The following is a 14887-nucleotide window of genomic DNA, read 5'->3' as shown; positions in this document are numbered from 1 at the left end:
AGGGAGGATACTGGTAGGGATAGTGGGTTTGCAATTTACAGTGCACCTTCAAAATTCTGCTTTTGTCGTGATGAGATGAGTGCCCAAATCAAGTGTTACTTTTGCTTCCACCGATGTAAATGCAGGAGCTGCTTTGTGGGGCTCTGTGTGTTAATGCACCTTTCCCCTTGGATACGATGAAATGTGGGTGCTGGTCCTGGAACGAGGCGCTCTGCTGCTTTCTTTCCCTTTCTGCTGTTAAAATCTGCCAGGAACAGGCCAGCTGCCTTTACCAGATTTTCATGGGATATGGTTTTGTGTGATTTCTAAATGGTTTCTTTTCCTTTGGTGTTTTCTTCTCGTTAACAGAAGTTTTGCAAACAGCAATGGTAGGGGTTGGGTTTTGTTGTTGTTTCTGTGTTCAGAATACTAAATAAATACTTGTAGTTCTCTAGCTGGTATTAAAACGTTGGGATTTTTCTCAGACGTGCAGATGACTAGAGAAGCAGTGGGGGCTTTAAACTTGTGGAATTTACCCCTATCTTGTACCTCTCGATGAGCTTAGATTTAAAAACCCCACCAACCTCCCTCATCTTCAGGCTGAGGTTTCGAAGTCGCTTTGAGCGGCGGCGAGCGAGCTCCGCTGCAGAAGGGAACCCTCGGCTCTCCTCGGGCTGCTGATGTTCCTGCTGCCTGTGTTATGTTGGTACTGGTGCTCTGGCAGCTGTTCACTGGCGAACTGATCAGCCTGAAAATTAGCCTTTTTTTTTTTTTTTTTTCTCTTCTTCTTTTCAGGTCATTTTTTTGATGCAGCTACGCCAGTGCTAATGCCAACCTTTGGGAGGTGGTGGAAATACCTGAGCAGAGCCACGCAGGAGCGTGGAGTTGGCCCTTTCAGAGGCAGCCCAGACTTGAATTAGATTAACATAGCTAAAAATCCAGTGCTACAGTAAAATAGAATAACAGTTTGTGTGTGGTTTGGGGTTTGTTTGGGGGTTTTTATTTTCTTTTTTACCCTCGACATTGTTTTGTACAGCTGCTTGAGTACTCTGAACTAAATGTTTTAGGTAAGTGGCAATTACTGTTGCTAAAGTGCTTAAGAATTCATCTGTGTGGTATGTGATCATAGAACCTTTTCTGCATGACAACAGTTGCCCTGTATGAAGCACCTCACAGCAGAGGTTCGATATTCTGCCCTGAAATCCTAATCTCTTAATGTTTAAAGTTTTTCCTGGAAATACAAAACCTGAAGAGAGTCTGTAATGAAGGAATCAAAGGGTTGGTGTGGAGAGGCAGGAGAGAGACAGGAACACACTGTTATGATGGGTCAAAACAAATTTAAGATGCTATCTGGTTTTGTAAATTTATTGATTTGACTAGACAGGTGTTTCTTTGGTGTATTTTTTCTCCATCCTTCTATGTGTAGTACTTAAAACATTTGCCTTGTAGCAACCATTTGTGGTAATGGGATGTGTCTGTTTTGTTCTGCTGTCTTGGGGTTCAGGTTTCAAGCTGTCCTCCAAACCACTATTCTTTAGGTGGATCTCAGCAAGCAGTGTAACTTACATACACTGGAGCAGAATTAAAATAATTCACTGTACAAAACTGAGCCAGTTAGGTTTTGTGCATCCAAAACATAAACCTGATTGATTCGGGGTTTGTTGGGTTTTGTTTTGGGCTTTTTTTTCCCTAAAATGCTGTATATGTTCTATTTCTAGGTACTTGTGTCCATGGAACAAGATGGAGAGAAGATAGTATAGTGGAGTGTGGAGTTGTGGACAGAATGGCTTTCCTGGACAACCCAACAATTATACTGGCTCATATTCGGCAGTCACACGTGACCAGCGATGACACCGGGATGTGTGAAATGGTCCTGATAGATCACGATGTTGACCTGGAGAAGTTTAATCCCTCGTCAGCATACGGGGACAGTGGTTCAGAGACACAGGGAAGCAACGGTGAGACTCAGGGCTATGTGTATTCCCAATCAGTCGATATTACCTCAAGCTGGGACTTTGGAATCAGAAGACGATCAAACACAGGTAAGTGATATTTGCAGCCAAGATAACATTAGCCTTTTAAATTCAGTTTCTATTAGGCTGGCCTGCGTGGACAAATCTGAGCATGACTAGCTTGATATCTGTCAGACATTTCCTTTTGTAATGTCAGGGCCCTTTTCATAAGAGGACATGTAATGATTCAGTTACTTCAGTGTGCTGTCAACTCGGTTTTAATTGCTCTTTTACTTATTCACGTACAGAGGAACATTGAGGTAGTCAGTTTTATATATTAAAAAAATTTAAATTGTAAAGACATCAAGTCTAAGTCCAAAGTACATGAACAGTCTTTGATATTTCTATTGTTAATGTCTGGAGGGGTGTTAACTTTTGAACAGGGTAGTTATTTTCTGAGAAAAATGTACCCAGTGAGGGATCAAATCTATTTGATCTAAAGAGAGGAATGAAGTTTGATGTGAGCCAATTAAGTGAACAATTTCTGGATATTTTGTCTTCTGAAGTTTTATTTCTGAGAAAAAAAACCCTTGTGCTAGGATTTAAGTTACCAAATCAGGAATTTTTTAGTGTGTACACCTTTTCAAAATATGCTCAGCTTGTCTTGACTGTAAGAAAGCTGTCCCATTTGTTGTTTCATGTGAGGAATATTCAGATTTCTACTTATACCTGAGGAATGCTAGAGCAAAAATTCTGTTTTTTATATATATATATATATATATATATGAAGAGGTTGGTGCAGGATGGTCAATACCAATCTCTTTTTTCTGTGTTACAGTATATATTTTTTTCAAATGATTTCTGAAGGTATTATAACACCACCTAGAGCTCAGAAAAAACATCTGTGCTCTACCTAACAAGTAAAATGTGGTGTGGTACTGAATATCCTGAAATACCTTTTAGAAATAAGAAGTTATCAGCAGTTCCAGAAAAGACAGGTCACTGATCTCATGTGATGGAGAGTTGAATCTGGAAATAAGCTGGATATATAGCTGCAACTAACTGTAAGGCATGGTGAAACATTTAGTGTGGCAGACTGCCTGGCACTGTCCTTGAGGTCTGGTTTAGTTCAGTTGGTGGTATAATAGTTTATGTGGAAGAAGAGACAAAGTTTAAAGTCTCACAGAATTGCTCCAAAAAATAATTCTGAAGGATTATTTCACCAAGTGAGTAGTCTGATAGAATAATCTCTGTTTAAATTATGGATGGAAACCATTTCAGTTTCCAATTGGTGGCATATTCTAAAATAATGGTGGGGACACTCAGTCCATTGGGAGCCAGTTTTTTGCCTCTTTGCATCAGGCGCGTGTTTTGTGTTCCATTGTGTGTGCTGGTGCCAGCAGGAACCAACGCAGTTATCGAGGCCATCAGGTTATGATTTGAGATAGAGCAGGGTGGGGAAAAAGCCTACAAAGAATGCAAGTTGATCAGTACTGAACCCTTTTCAAAAATACAGCAAGAGGAATAAATTAAATAGAAAGTTAACTGTTTTTAATATAAATGCCTTTTGCATTACACAAGTACTTACCTAAGTTCTTGAGGGGAGAAAACAGATGTATACATACACAGAACAAGGTGTTCATATATCTACTGGGTACAAAAACTCTTTGATGGTGAAATCTGCAATTTTTGCTCCTAAAATAGTCAAATGTAAGGACACTTCTCTTTTTACTTAATGCATAACTACCTGAGTAGATTTATCGAGAGCAGGAACATTTGTTCTGTGAAAGGCAGGTCATGATTTTTAGGTTTGGAAAGAGAAGATAGTGTCATTTTGTCTATCAACAGGTAATAGTGGCAGACTTTTTGAACACGGAAGCTCTTTGTTCTCCTTGGTTTTATACCCTGCTAACTAAAATGATTTCTGCTTGTGCTGTCTTTAACCACTGGTTTTGGGTGGAGTATAACTTTTTAGTACCTTTTGCAAAGCTGTTTTATTATCAAGTATCTATTACCACGATAGTATCTTTTTCATAAATAGTAGATGTAATGTGTTACTGTAGAAGACTCAACACCTCTCTGTGGAGACTACAGAAGTGTTGGTTATTAGGTAGTTTCTCATGTGAGTATGCAAATTTGGAAATTAATTTTATGTGCTTCCTAATCCCAGTGTTATCCCCTTGGCCTTGAAAGGGATGTGCAGTGGGTGAGACATCTCCCAGCACATCTCGGCTGGGAGAGCGCAGGGGTCGTCTGCCACTGAATTCTTCCTCCTCTTCTGCAGGAGCCAGATGGGTCGTAGGTGGTCGTGGGCTCTGGGCTCCGTCCCCTCACTGCACCTTATCCAGAGGGGTAAAAACCCTAAAGGGGGGACAGGTCTGGGCAGGGTGTTGGGAACATGGGAGAGCAGCAGATTCTCCCAGCAAAGGCTCATCTAGCTGCTAACGGCTGATGAACTGAGGACGGCGTTTGGTCAGTGACATTTTTCACACAGAAAGCTTTCAAACTAACATGCTTCTTGTGGGAATGAACCTTAAATAATTCAGGCTTCTGATAGGTACTGAGAATTCCATCTAATTGGGAGTTGCTGTAATGAAGTCTCACAGTAAATGATCGTTTGTGATCAACTGTAGATGGAAGAACAGGGTGGAGTTAGTGAAGGTGGGGACTCTGCTTTCGTACCTTTGTTTTGACAAGGGGTGAAAGTATCAAACAGGATAAAAACACACATTATTCCTATTTCTATTCTATGTCTTTTCCTTTATCCATTGTTTACAAATTAATCTAACAGATATTTTATGATGGCTCATTTGGGAAGAAAGGGTTTTGGAAGGTAATTTTGAGCTACAGTCTGGACAGTAATTGGGGGGAAAAAAAGGGTTTTTTTCTTTCAGAATAAAATATCTATGCTGCAATAGTGTTTTACCCAATATTTAAAATTATAAGCAGGGATATATCCTCTCTTGTTTCATTAAGAGTGAGATGCATAGAGGTGTTTAGGCACTAACCTCATTTTGACTTAAATGGGACCTAGGCATCCAAGTCCCTGTTTGTTACAGCTCTTAAACATCAAAGTATGATTTTTTCACCTGGTCCCAGGTTGAGAGTTTTTATGGGGGGAGGGGGGGGAAATCACTTCTGTGTCCACAATTCAGTTCAAATACTAAATGTAAAAGAATAATAGGAGGGATAGAAAATATTTATTAACTTTTCTTTTAATTGGCGAAATGGCTCGGGGAGCTCAAATTGTATCTAAAAATTGTCAAGAGTAATTTAGCATTTTAGAATCTCTTCCACAAACCCGTTTTAGTTAATGAATGATCTCAATACATCAAAATTGCTAATATATCCAGCAAATTGTTTCCTTCAGTGATCAACATCACGAGTCCCACTTCCCAGTCTGATCTACTTTCTTATTTTGAGTGGACACTTTGTGATATCAGTTGTTTCCTGTGGTCATTGTCTTGGGCAGCTTCTCCCAGGTTTAGCTGAGCATTTCCTGAGAGAGATCTTGCTCTTAACAAAGAGATAATGTAAGGTATTAATCTGGTACCCTGGCCTGGGAGTTCTTTGATGTTATAACTATTTGAGGCTTTTTTCCAAACCGTATTTTGAAGATGGAGTCAAAATATACGTAAAGAAATATTATATTCATTTTAGTATTTGACTAATGTTGTGAAGATACAAATCATTTATTTTACTACCTATAAACTGTTTCAGCACACTGAAGAAAAAGCTATGCTAATTTATATAGCTTTGACATTTTATAATTTTCATGATTTTTAGATAAAGGATTTTATATTTAAAACTTTAATAGTCTAGTCTGAGTTCATTTATCTTTAATTTTTGAAACGGGTAGAGTAATTCATAACAGTAATTTTATTCCTGTAATGTAATATTCACTTCAGTTCATTTGTGCATTAAAATTCCTTTAAGACCGTTATTAATGATTTATATAATGAAATGTCATATTAATCACAGAAGTTTTCACATTTTATTATTCTCTTCCATGTTAATACTATCTTTATGATCTCTATTAATGTTTTATATCCTCTAATTTCAATTATAAATCAAGAACATTTTCATGTTTTTGTTGGTATTTGCTTTTCAGGGGTGCCACCTTTTAAAATTTTATGACTTTTTCTTCTACATATGCAGTATAAAACATCTTTATTCATATAAAGGTAGTTAATTATGTCTTTGTTTATAGTAAACTTTCATTGACAAACTTATAGTTATAATATTTCTTTTCAAGCTCAGAGACTAGAACGGCTGCGGAAAGAGAGACAAAATCAAATAAAATGCAAAAATGTTCAGTGGAAAGACAGAAATACTTCTTACTCAGGTAAAAAGAAAAGATCTTTTCTTTTCCTACTGTTTTTCTTTTTGCTTTTGATGGTCACGACATTTTCAGTTTGTGATTTTTCACTTAAGCTTCCAAAGCATAAAGGAAATACTAATTATTGTATTTGCCTCCCATTCCCCCGTTACGTGTTTCCCATAGTTTATTGCTTGGGAGGCCGGGGTGCCGCAGGCATCTCATTTGTTTCCAGCTACGACTGGGGCTGGGTTTCAAATTATTAATAAAAGCAAAGTAAAGAAAAAATGTTTCAACCTAGTGAGTTGGGCTGAAGTAATCCCAGTGGCTGCTTTATTTTTATGCAGTATAAGGTGTTACCACAGTGCTTGTGCTTGGCATCTTGTAGCATCGTTACCTTCCAAGGCTTCTATTGTCTCCATGGGCAAGAAATGGAGGTGGCAGAGCTCTTGGCGTTACTGTGAGATGTGTAAGGATCAGGACACACCTTTGCTCTGTGGGTAGGTGATTGGCCAGTGTCCACATTCAAAATGCAGGATTGTTATCTCCAGGGAAATTATGGCTTTCTAGCGATTGCCACTGGCATTTGATGTACCAGGTACGATGAAAAATTCATGGAGGTTACTTTTGGAGAGTATTTTTGTGGTTACTTTTCCAGATAGGGGGAAGATCTTGAGAAATATTGTGTATATCTGATCTACTTAAATGGCAGCTTAATAAATGCTGCCTTAGCTTATCTAACCTTTCATTGGAAAAACTAGTATCACTGACTTATCAAAAATATGTTTATGGGGTTTTTTTGCTGTTTTGGGTTTTTTTTCAATTATATAATGAAGTATTTCTGACTGGATGTTCCACATAGTTTAAATTGTAGCATATGAAATGAAAAATCTGTCTCAATTCTCTCGTTTTATAGCTCAAGCTACTCTCTATTCCTGTTGTTTGATGCACATTCAAACCTTTGTATGGTCTGTCGTGCCTACTTCTTTCAGAATTTGTGTATATCTTAATGAGGTCCCTATGTAATCTCCTTTTTTTTGCCTAAATCCTTGTATCTTCCTGGCTGTCATTTGCAGAACCTTCTCCAGCTCTATAATATCTTTTTTGGGGTTTTTTTTTAGAGCAGTGAACAAAGCTGTTCACATGAGCAACATGGTTGCCCTAATCCTCAGGACTGTGTTCAGCTGTTTGATACCTCTGTTAATATATTCTAAAATGTTTTTGCCTTTCTACTTCCATTTTGGGTTTCTCTTCATAAATGAGTTGAATTTTTTGAAATTATTAGGTCTTCTGGAAAAGGAAAACCTCACCTCAGCCAGCTGAATTTACAATCTTATAGAACATGCTGTTATTTAAACTATTCAGTCATGTGAGATACTTGACTAAAAGCCGTACAAAACTCAAAGCAAAACAGGTGTCACACTAATGAATTTGGAAAAATTTATGAGATCATCTTTTTGCTCATCCCAACAAAGGAGACAATGAACACTTCCCTGGAGACAAAATTGAAGATAAAAGACTTGCTTTTTCACTTGAACCAATAAAACCATTATATTTGATTCCAAGGTACAGAGTAATTTCCAGATGCCCAAGAAATATGAGTTAAGGGTAATACTCTAGCATAATTGTAACTGAGATTTTTATTTTTATTTTTTTTAAGTCAAGGCAAGCTTTTTACAGAAGCCAGAATCCCTAATGCAGTTTAAGTTGCCACACTTAAAAAGGATTTAATCAAGCTTTTTTGGTTAACCGCAGCCTCTCACAAGACTGTTGGATATCTCTTAGTGCCAGTATTTAGCACTTTTGCCAACTGTCTGAATTTTCAGGCAATCTGCTGATAAAAAATAAACTGAGCTTTTGACTAGTTATAATTTGACAAGTTTTAATTTCACATTTTAAGAAATTAACCAACTCCCTGCAGATCAAGTCCCAAGTAATTCTGATTTAGGAGCACTTTCATTTCCTCAGAAGAGCAACATGTAAATCTTTGAGATGTGAGAGGATCCAAGTGTAGGAGCGCAGAGCAGTCGGTCCAGGAGAGCTGGTGTTGGTTCTCAGGTAGTGATTGATGGAGTTTGGGGGTATTTGGTTCCTAGAGCAGATGTGGAAAACACTTGTCCAGACTCAGTCACAGTTTCTTGCATTGGTACTAATATGCTAAAACACCCCAGGCTCTGTCCTGATTTTGTAGTGTCCTTCTCACATAATCCCTAAATTTTAATTATTTTTTTTTTTTTAGTATGCCTGTAAATTTTGAGTTAAACTGTTGCTGGAGCTTCAGCTTTGCAGTCTCTTCACATCAAGAGAGCTGCTTGTCAGATGCTTTCTGTTTGTTTGGGGTTTTTTTGTTTTTTGTTTTCAAGTTTGACATTTTTTTGAGAGGGGACCATATCCAGTCTACCACAAAAAGTCAAATCCCAATAAATTATCCTTTTGGACCAGAGGTAGTCCCAAGCCTACTGCTGATAGCATAGTGATGTTATATAGTAATGGGGTAGTATAATAATGTCCTGTGCTATAGAATAATGCCACGTGTTACCAGCTCAGTTTGCAATGTCTTTGCATGGTGTACTGCAGTTGTGTCAGCAGTTCTTCTGCATTGCATTCATTGTTGATGTAGAATGATGCAGGCAAGCAGAGAGACCAGGAATTCTGTCTTTGAATCTTGATTTTTATCTTGACTCAAGTGGATCTTGTAGTGATCAGTTCCATTCTCTGTATGGGGAAAAAAAAAATCATCCTTTCCTCAGCCTAAACAGTATCATCATTCAGACTTGTTATGGTTTCATCTCCTTGGGCTGTGCAGGAGTGGTGGGAGGTTCTGCCCTGCTAAAACACTTGTCGGTTTGTATATTCGATTTTGTTCTCCCTCTTAGAATGTTATCTTCCTGTGGTGAACAGTAGCCTCTGTACATCTCCTAGTACAACTACTCTAATCTACTTTCTGATCTACAGCAGAGGAGCTGAGCTCGCTATTTGAAAAGAAGAATTTCAGAGTAAAATCCCCGTGTTCTGGGAAGCAGTCGATCCTGTCTGTGCGGCTGGAGCAGTGTCCGCTGCAGCTCAATAACCCCTTCAATGAGTACTCCAAATTTGACGGCAAGGTAAGTGGACCAGATGGTTTTTCTCTCGTATCCAGGTGGTCCCAGACCTGAAGATGATGGGCCTCAGGCAGCTCTTGCGTGCATTTACTTGTTCAAGCTTTAATTAGACTTTGTAGTAGGCCATCAGTTATTTTAAAGTGGTTATCTAGCAACATGCTTCTCTTAGTCTTAAATATAATGGTTCCACATTCGGTAGAACTGTTTCTCCAGTTTTCATTACAAAATGAGACCTTACCATTAGGCAAACCTTCCCTTGCTGATTTCTTCTCCAGCAGGTGAGTTAGGTAAACATTTAGTGTGGCAGAGCCCTAGGGCGTCCCTCTGCAGAGCTGATGGGGAGACTCTTAAATGACTGCTTATTTGGCATTTAAAAAAGACCTATTCTGCCTAGCCACATCACAGCACTTGCTGAATATTCCATGATTTGTGCTGTCTTTATCCTCAAAATGCTCCAGTCAGAGTGGAAAAAACCACTGTTTTGAGGGTGGAAAACTGAAGCATCAATAGATAAGATATCTGGGGCAAAAAAAGGACTAAACAGTGTAGTTCTGTGCAAGTACTCATTTATGTAACACATGGAGGAGGTTCACTACAAACCCGGTAGGTCAAATTCATTCCTTGACCATGTCCATTTCAAGAGCTTGGATTTGGCATTACTTAGAATTGTGGATAACTGTCTTTCCTTGTGTACAGTTTATTTACTCTGTATTGTCGATTGTTTTTCTCTGTCATAAAGTCTAGAAACTGAATTATAAACATTGGTGTGATGGATCAGTGTCATATTGTTCCAAAACAATTATAAATAGTGCACAGATCTGTTTTCTGCTGGATTTGTTTGTGGAGCCTCCTGTGGGAGTGTGAAGTTTGAGCTTCATTACCATTGTGATGGAAGAATTTCGTATTCTGTTAAGTGTTCTTAAAGTGGAAAGTCAGATATGTAATTCCACGAGCATATCTAGAGGTATTTAGAGTCTTTGTGAAAAGGTAACTTTTAAACTATGAATTCCACACAGCAAAAGCTTCCTGTATTGTTATTTTATACTTACTAATATATAGTAATCAGTGCTAACTCAGTTTTTCAAAACTTCTGGCCTCAGTAAGGTAAGTGATAGCAGTGCTTGGGTGCTGACAACTGCAGACATTTAAATGTACTTCCTACAGTCATGCAGCAAGGAAGTAAAAATGCAATAAATACTTCTTTATTAAGATAAACTTATTGTCATTTGCTGGTGTTCCAGTCTTGTTGCTTTACTACTTGAGCATGATTTGGGCTACCTGCTAGAATTTTTCTCAGAAACTTGAGGAACTTAAGTATGTTTCCTTCCCACTTTGGTAATCCAAACGACTTTTTACTGTATTAATAGGAATTGTAGTTGACTGGAATGAACATCATAATTTTCATATTTGAAAGTCTGATGCATTTAGCAAGTGTTTGGTCCATTTGAAGGAAATTGTACTCTACATAATAGTTTGGGGTATTGATGAAATGCCTCAATGTGACTCCACTGTGATTTGTCAGGTATGACACAAATCAACTTGCTTGTGATCTAAAATTCAAAACACCTTTTTAACTCTCCAGAATAACTCCATTGGCATGTTGTTAGAGTGTAATCTCACTATATTAATTTTAACAGCATTGTTTATATTACTCTGAGTTTGTCAATAGTGTGCTTATAAAATTTATTTTTTGTATTTTCATGTATACTGTCTGGTTTTTAAATACCTACTTGACCATCTGAGATACAGAAGAAACATTATAGTTCAGTAGTAAGATATTTTACTTACTTCAGTCTTGTTGTATTTTCAGCCAGTAATGTAAAATCAAAAAGCATCTAGCTTTTATAAATTATTTTTAATGAAATATTGTAGGTCTCGTATTTTTATTGATAATAGATGACAGTATTTTTCACATAAATACAATTCTTTCAGGGAATGGTGCATGACTTATTTACATAATTAACAGAGCCACATATCTCTTGGGGAAACGGTACATAATTGGGGAGAGGTGGGGGGGATGAGGAGGGGCTAGGGGCCTAATTAAACATGTCTTAAAAAACCCCTACTTAATTATGTATTTACTCAAGGGATCACAGTGGCTCTGAAATCTTTAAGATTATAACTAGGCCTTTGGTTTATAGATAGATAGATAGATATATATATGTATATGAGTTTTGTAATACAGATTTTCAGCTTGTTGAGTAACACCATTTTGTGGCTCAGTGGAAAAGCAAGAGGAAAGCTTTACGTGCTGTATCAAAGCTCTTTGTTCATGTGTGTACTCAGCTGCTTTCTGATTTGTTTTAACTTACCACTAATTCAGCTTCCTAACCAACCTGAAAGAAAATACAACCATTCTCTTCAGGGTCCTTCCCTCCATTTGATGTTTTGTTTTAGACTAATCAGTTAAAAATAAGCAAACATTGCATGCCGAATTATCGACCCAGCAAGTTTATTAAAATCCTTGTGTCTTGCAGGTGTTCTCTGCCAGATTTAGTGTCTTTTTCATAACCACTTCTGCAATTTTATGAAATAATAAAATTTTAAAGCACTCTAATTTCTTCTTGTTCTGATCAGTTCATTAATTATCAAAATAGTAGAGAACATGACTTGTGAAATGCAACTGCAATGGAAGCATTCTAGTCAGCTCAAGAATTCAGGTGATTCTTGCCCCACAGCTACACAGGACAGACCACAGGGATCATTTCCTGTACATTGTAAAATTGCAGCTCTTAACTCAAGGCACACGTACAGTGACTGCTCTTGCCTGTATCTTGAAGTTTTTCCTTAAAATAGTTAAAGTAAACCTAACCCCTGCATCTGTTTGCATGTCAAGTGGGTTGTATGTCTGGGTTAATAAATATTGAAAACTCTTATCAAGAGTATTGTATGAAAAGAAGCCTTTACTTATTTATAATTACTGCAGTTGTCATTTGTATAGAAAATTACTCAAAGACTTAAGAAATCAGTGGCCAAATTGATTTCTTTATCTGCATGCAAATTAAATTACCCATGTTACAGATAACTTCAGGTATATTACTGTTTACAGAATTTGGCTAATCAAATTTTGATGGCTTATTGTTCCAACTTGCCAGCTGTTGATAAGGTTGGGAAAATAAGACTGACCGTAAGGCAGCTCTGAAAGCTGCAGCCAAGTGAAACACGAGTGTTGTAGGTGGCTCCTTTCAGTGAAACAACTGTGAGATTCAGTTAAGATTCAGTTTACCTACATGTTACCTGCCTGCTTTCATTAGTTGTTTTAAAAGCATGTGTTATCTTTCAGTTCTGTAGAAATTCAGAATATTTCTTTCCAAATCACAAGTGTAACTTGCATGAGTTGCTGGAAAGCATGGCAATGAGGTTTTTTTTTTTTTCTGAGATATTAATCTTAAGGGTACTGATTTAGTACAGTATTAGTGTCAAAGCAATTCAACTGCATGACCATTCCCACTAGTAAGAAAAATGTTACCAAGATGTGTTGAGTTACAAACTGGAATCAAATGTTTGGCTTTGTAGGAACCGTGTGCTGAATGAGTAACTCCTCTGTTTACGGTTCCCCTTGAAATCATCTTTGAAGCCAGTCCACATCCATTTTTCTTCCAAGTCTCTGCTACCTGTAAGAAATTGTAATCACTAAAATGTCTTGTCAATTCAATTTTTGACATGGCTGCCACCAAATGTCGCCCATGTCCCCAGAAGAATGCTATTAAACACCAGAAGTGTGAAAGGACAGTCAGAAAACAGATGCTAAAGATATGCCAAATAGTCAGAGAAGGAAGTTGCAAAACCATGATCAAAATGTAAGGAAGGGATCATTCTGCTCCAGAATAAGCTGGAGTTACAAGGACCAAAACCTTCCCTGCATGCAGACCAGAGTTTTCTCAGGATATTATTTCTATTTTCATGACTACTAGTTGAAAATGAAGATTTAAGGAAGTCAAGCTTTTCTGGCCTTTTAGGGGTTTTGTGGGTTGATGTGACTACTGACTGCAGATAATTTAAATAAAAAGAGGTCAACTCGATTTTTGGCAGGACAGATGCTCAGAATCCTGCAGGAGGAATGGTACCTCTGTATAGTGTTACAAGGTTTCTTGTGGCTCGTTTTGGTAATGGGTTAAAACCCAAGAATTTCTCTTTTAGCAACTGTTTTAAAAATGATGCTGTAGAAAGCATGGGGGAAGGGATAATTCATGAGTGCTAATTGCTTGGCTGTTAATTTTCATAAGTGTTGATAGAAGCAGTTCCTTAAATTAAACTTTGTTTAAAATGTATCAAGGGAAATATTCCACAATGTTGGGCCTGAAGTGAAAATTAATATGAATGCTGTGGCAATTAACACGTACTGGTTAATAGCTTTTAGCAGCATTTTGGGATGATAGTCCTTAAATACATTTTTGCATGCTGCTCTTGTTTCAGTCTTGTTTGACTGTATGTCTGGATAATTATGAACAAATGTTTTCCACAATCTCCAGTATTAAATAGCTTTACTCAAAGAAAGTAGATAAAGAACTTACAAAAAAAGCGATACTGCTGTAATTAATATGGAAAATGTCTAAAATAATTAATCCAGGATTAAAATCTCAGTGTGAAAAAATGCTTTTTTTATTTAAATATTTTGCCCCTAAGATGAGTGGAATGATCCTCATCTGAATCCTAAAAATAAGTTTACAAAGGTTTTTTTTTTTTTTTCTTAAAGCATTTGCTTGAATAAGAATTCCCGATTTTAGTGGTTTCCATACTATACTACATTTGTGTTAACATGTATGTTATACAAGAACGCAGGGTCAGTATTTGTGCTGGGAAACCTCCTGCTGTCGCTGCACCCAGAGCCAGGGTGCTGACAAAGCTGCGCTGAGCTGGGGCAGCGCCCGGTGCTGAGCCCCCTCCCGCGGCCCCGCACTGCTCACAGACCAGCTGCTCCGCGCTCCCGCCTGGCACCGACCCGCCTGGCCTCAGGAGAAAGATATTTCTGCTTTGCTGGAGTGGAAATAGTCTTTCTCGTGGCTTGTGTTTGCATTTCATTCGTGTTTCCTTTCGCTGGAGAGCCACCTCTGCGGGGAGAAGCTGGGGAAGGAGGAGCAGGCTCTGCCCGCTGCGGCCGGCGTGGTGGAGTGGTGTGTTCCCGGCGTTTTGGCACGGTCAGTGCGTGTCCTGGGCAGTGGGTTTGCTGTGGAGGACAACGGATGAAAACAGAGATGATGGGGGATGAACGGCCTCAGAACAGGTTTTTAGAAACACGCCGCTGCTTTCTTGCTTAACCCGGTTCAAAACCTGCTCTGCAGTTCTTAAGACACCTGAAGTAAGTGCCAGAAACATGTAAGGGTATCATGCTTTCCCTTTGGGGTCCAGCAGCATCTTCAGAAGTTCTCACCCAGCTGAGACAAGTTTGGAGAGAAGTCTCCCATAATGCTGAGAATCTCTTGGCATTTGTGCCATGTGTTGTTAATGATGTTGGGCTCCATAACTCTGTCTGTCCTGTGTAGGATCACATTCCCTGCTGTACAGAGGGCGAGTCCAGTAGTGCTTTTATTAAGATG

At 38.2% G+C, this 14887-nt stretch overlaps 1 protein-coding gene across 3 annotated transcripts in view; it reads left to right on the top strand.

Annotated features, from left to right (window-relative positions):
* Positions 1–1703: 1703 nt before the first annotated feature.
* The window catches only part of MAPKAP1 (MAPK associated protein 1), an 82276-nt gene continuing 69092 nt past the window's right edge, over positions 1704–14887 (top strand). For 2 of the 3 annotated variants that reach the window (XM_010163684.1, XM_010163685.1), the window contains exons 1-3: positions 1763–2021; positions 6187–6276; positions 9205–9353. In XM_010163684.1, the coding sequence (XP_010161986.1) occupies positions 1763–2021; positions 6187–6276; positions 9205–9353 (498 nt within the window). Of the gene's footprint in view, positions 2022–6186; positions 6277–9204; positions 9354–14887 lie in introns of all 3 variants that reach the window. The other variant, XM_010163683.1, reaches the window with a different exon arrangement.

Source organism: Antrostomus carolinensis, unplaced genomic scaffold (genome assembly GCF_000700745.2).
Source record: "Antrostomus carolinensis isolate BGI_N321 unplaced genomic scaffold, ASM70074v2 scaffold26132, whole genome shotgun sequence".
Taxonomy (NCBI): Eukaryota; Metazoa; Chordata; class Aves; order Caprimulgiformes; family Caprimulgidae; genus Antrostomus; species Antrostomus carolinensis.
The sequence above is the reverse complement of the archived record's forward strand: the minus strand, read 5'-3'. Positions and strand labels throughout refer to the sequence as shown.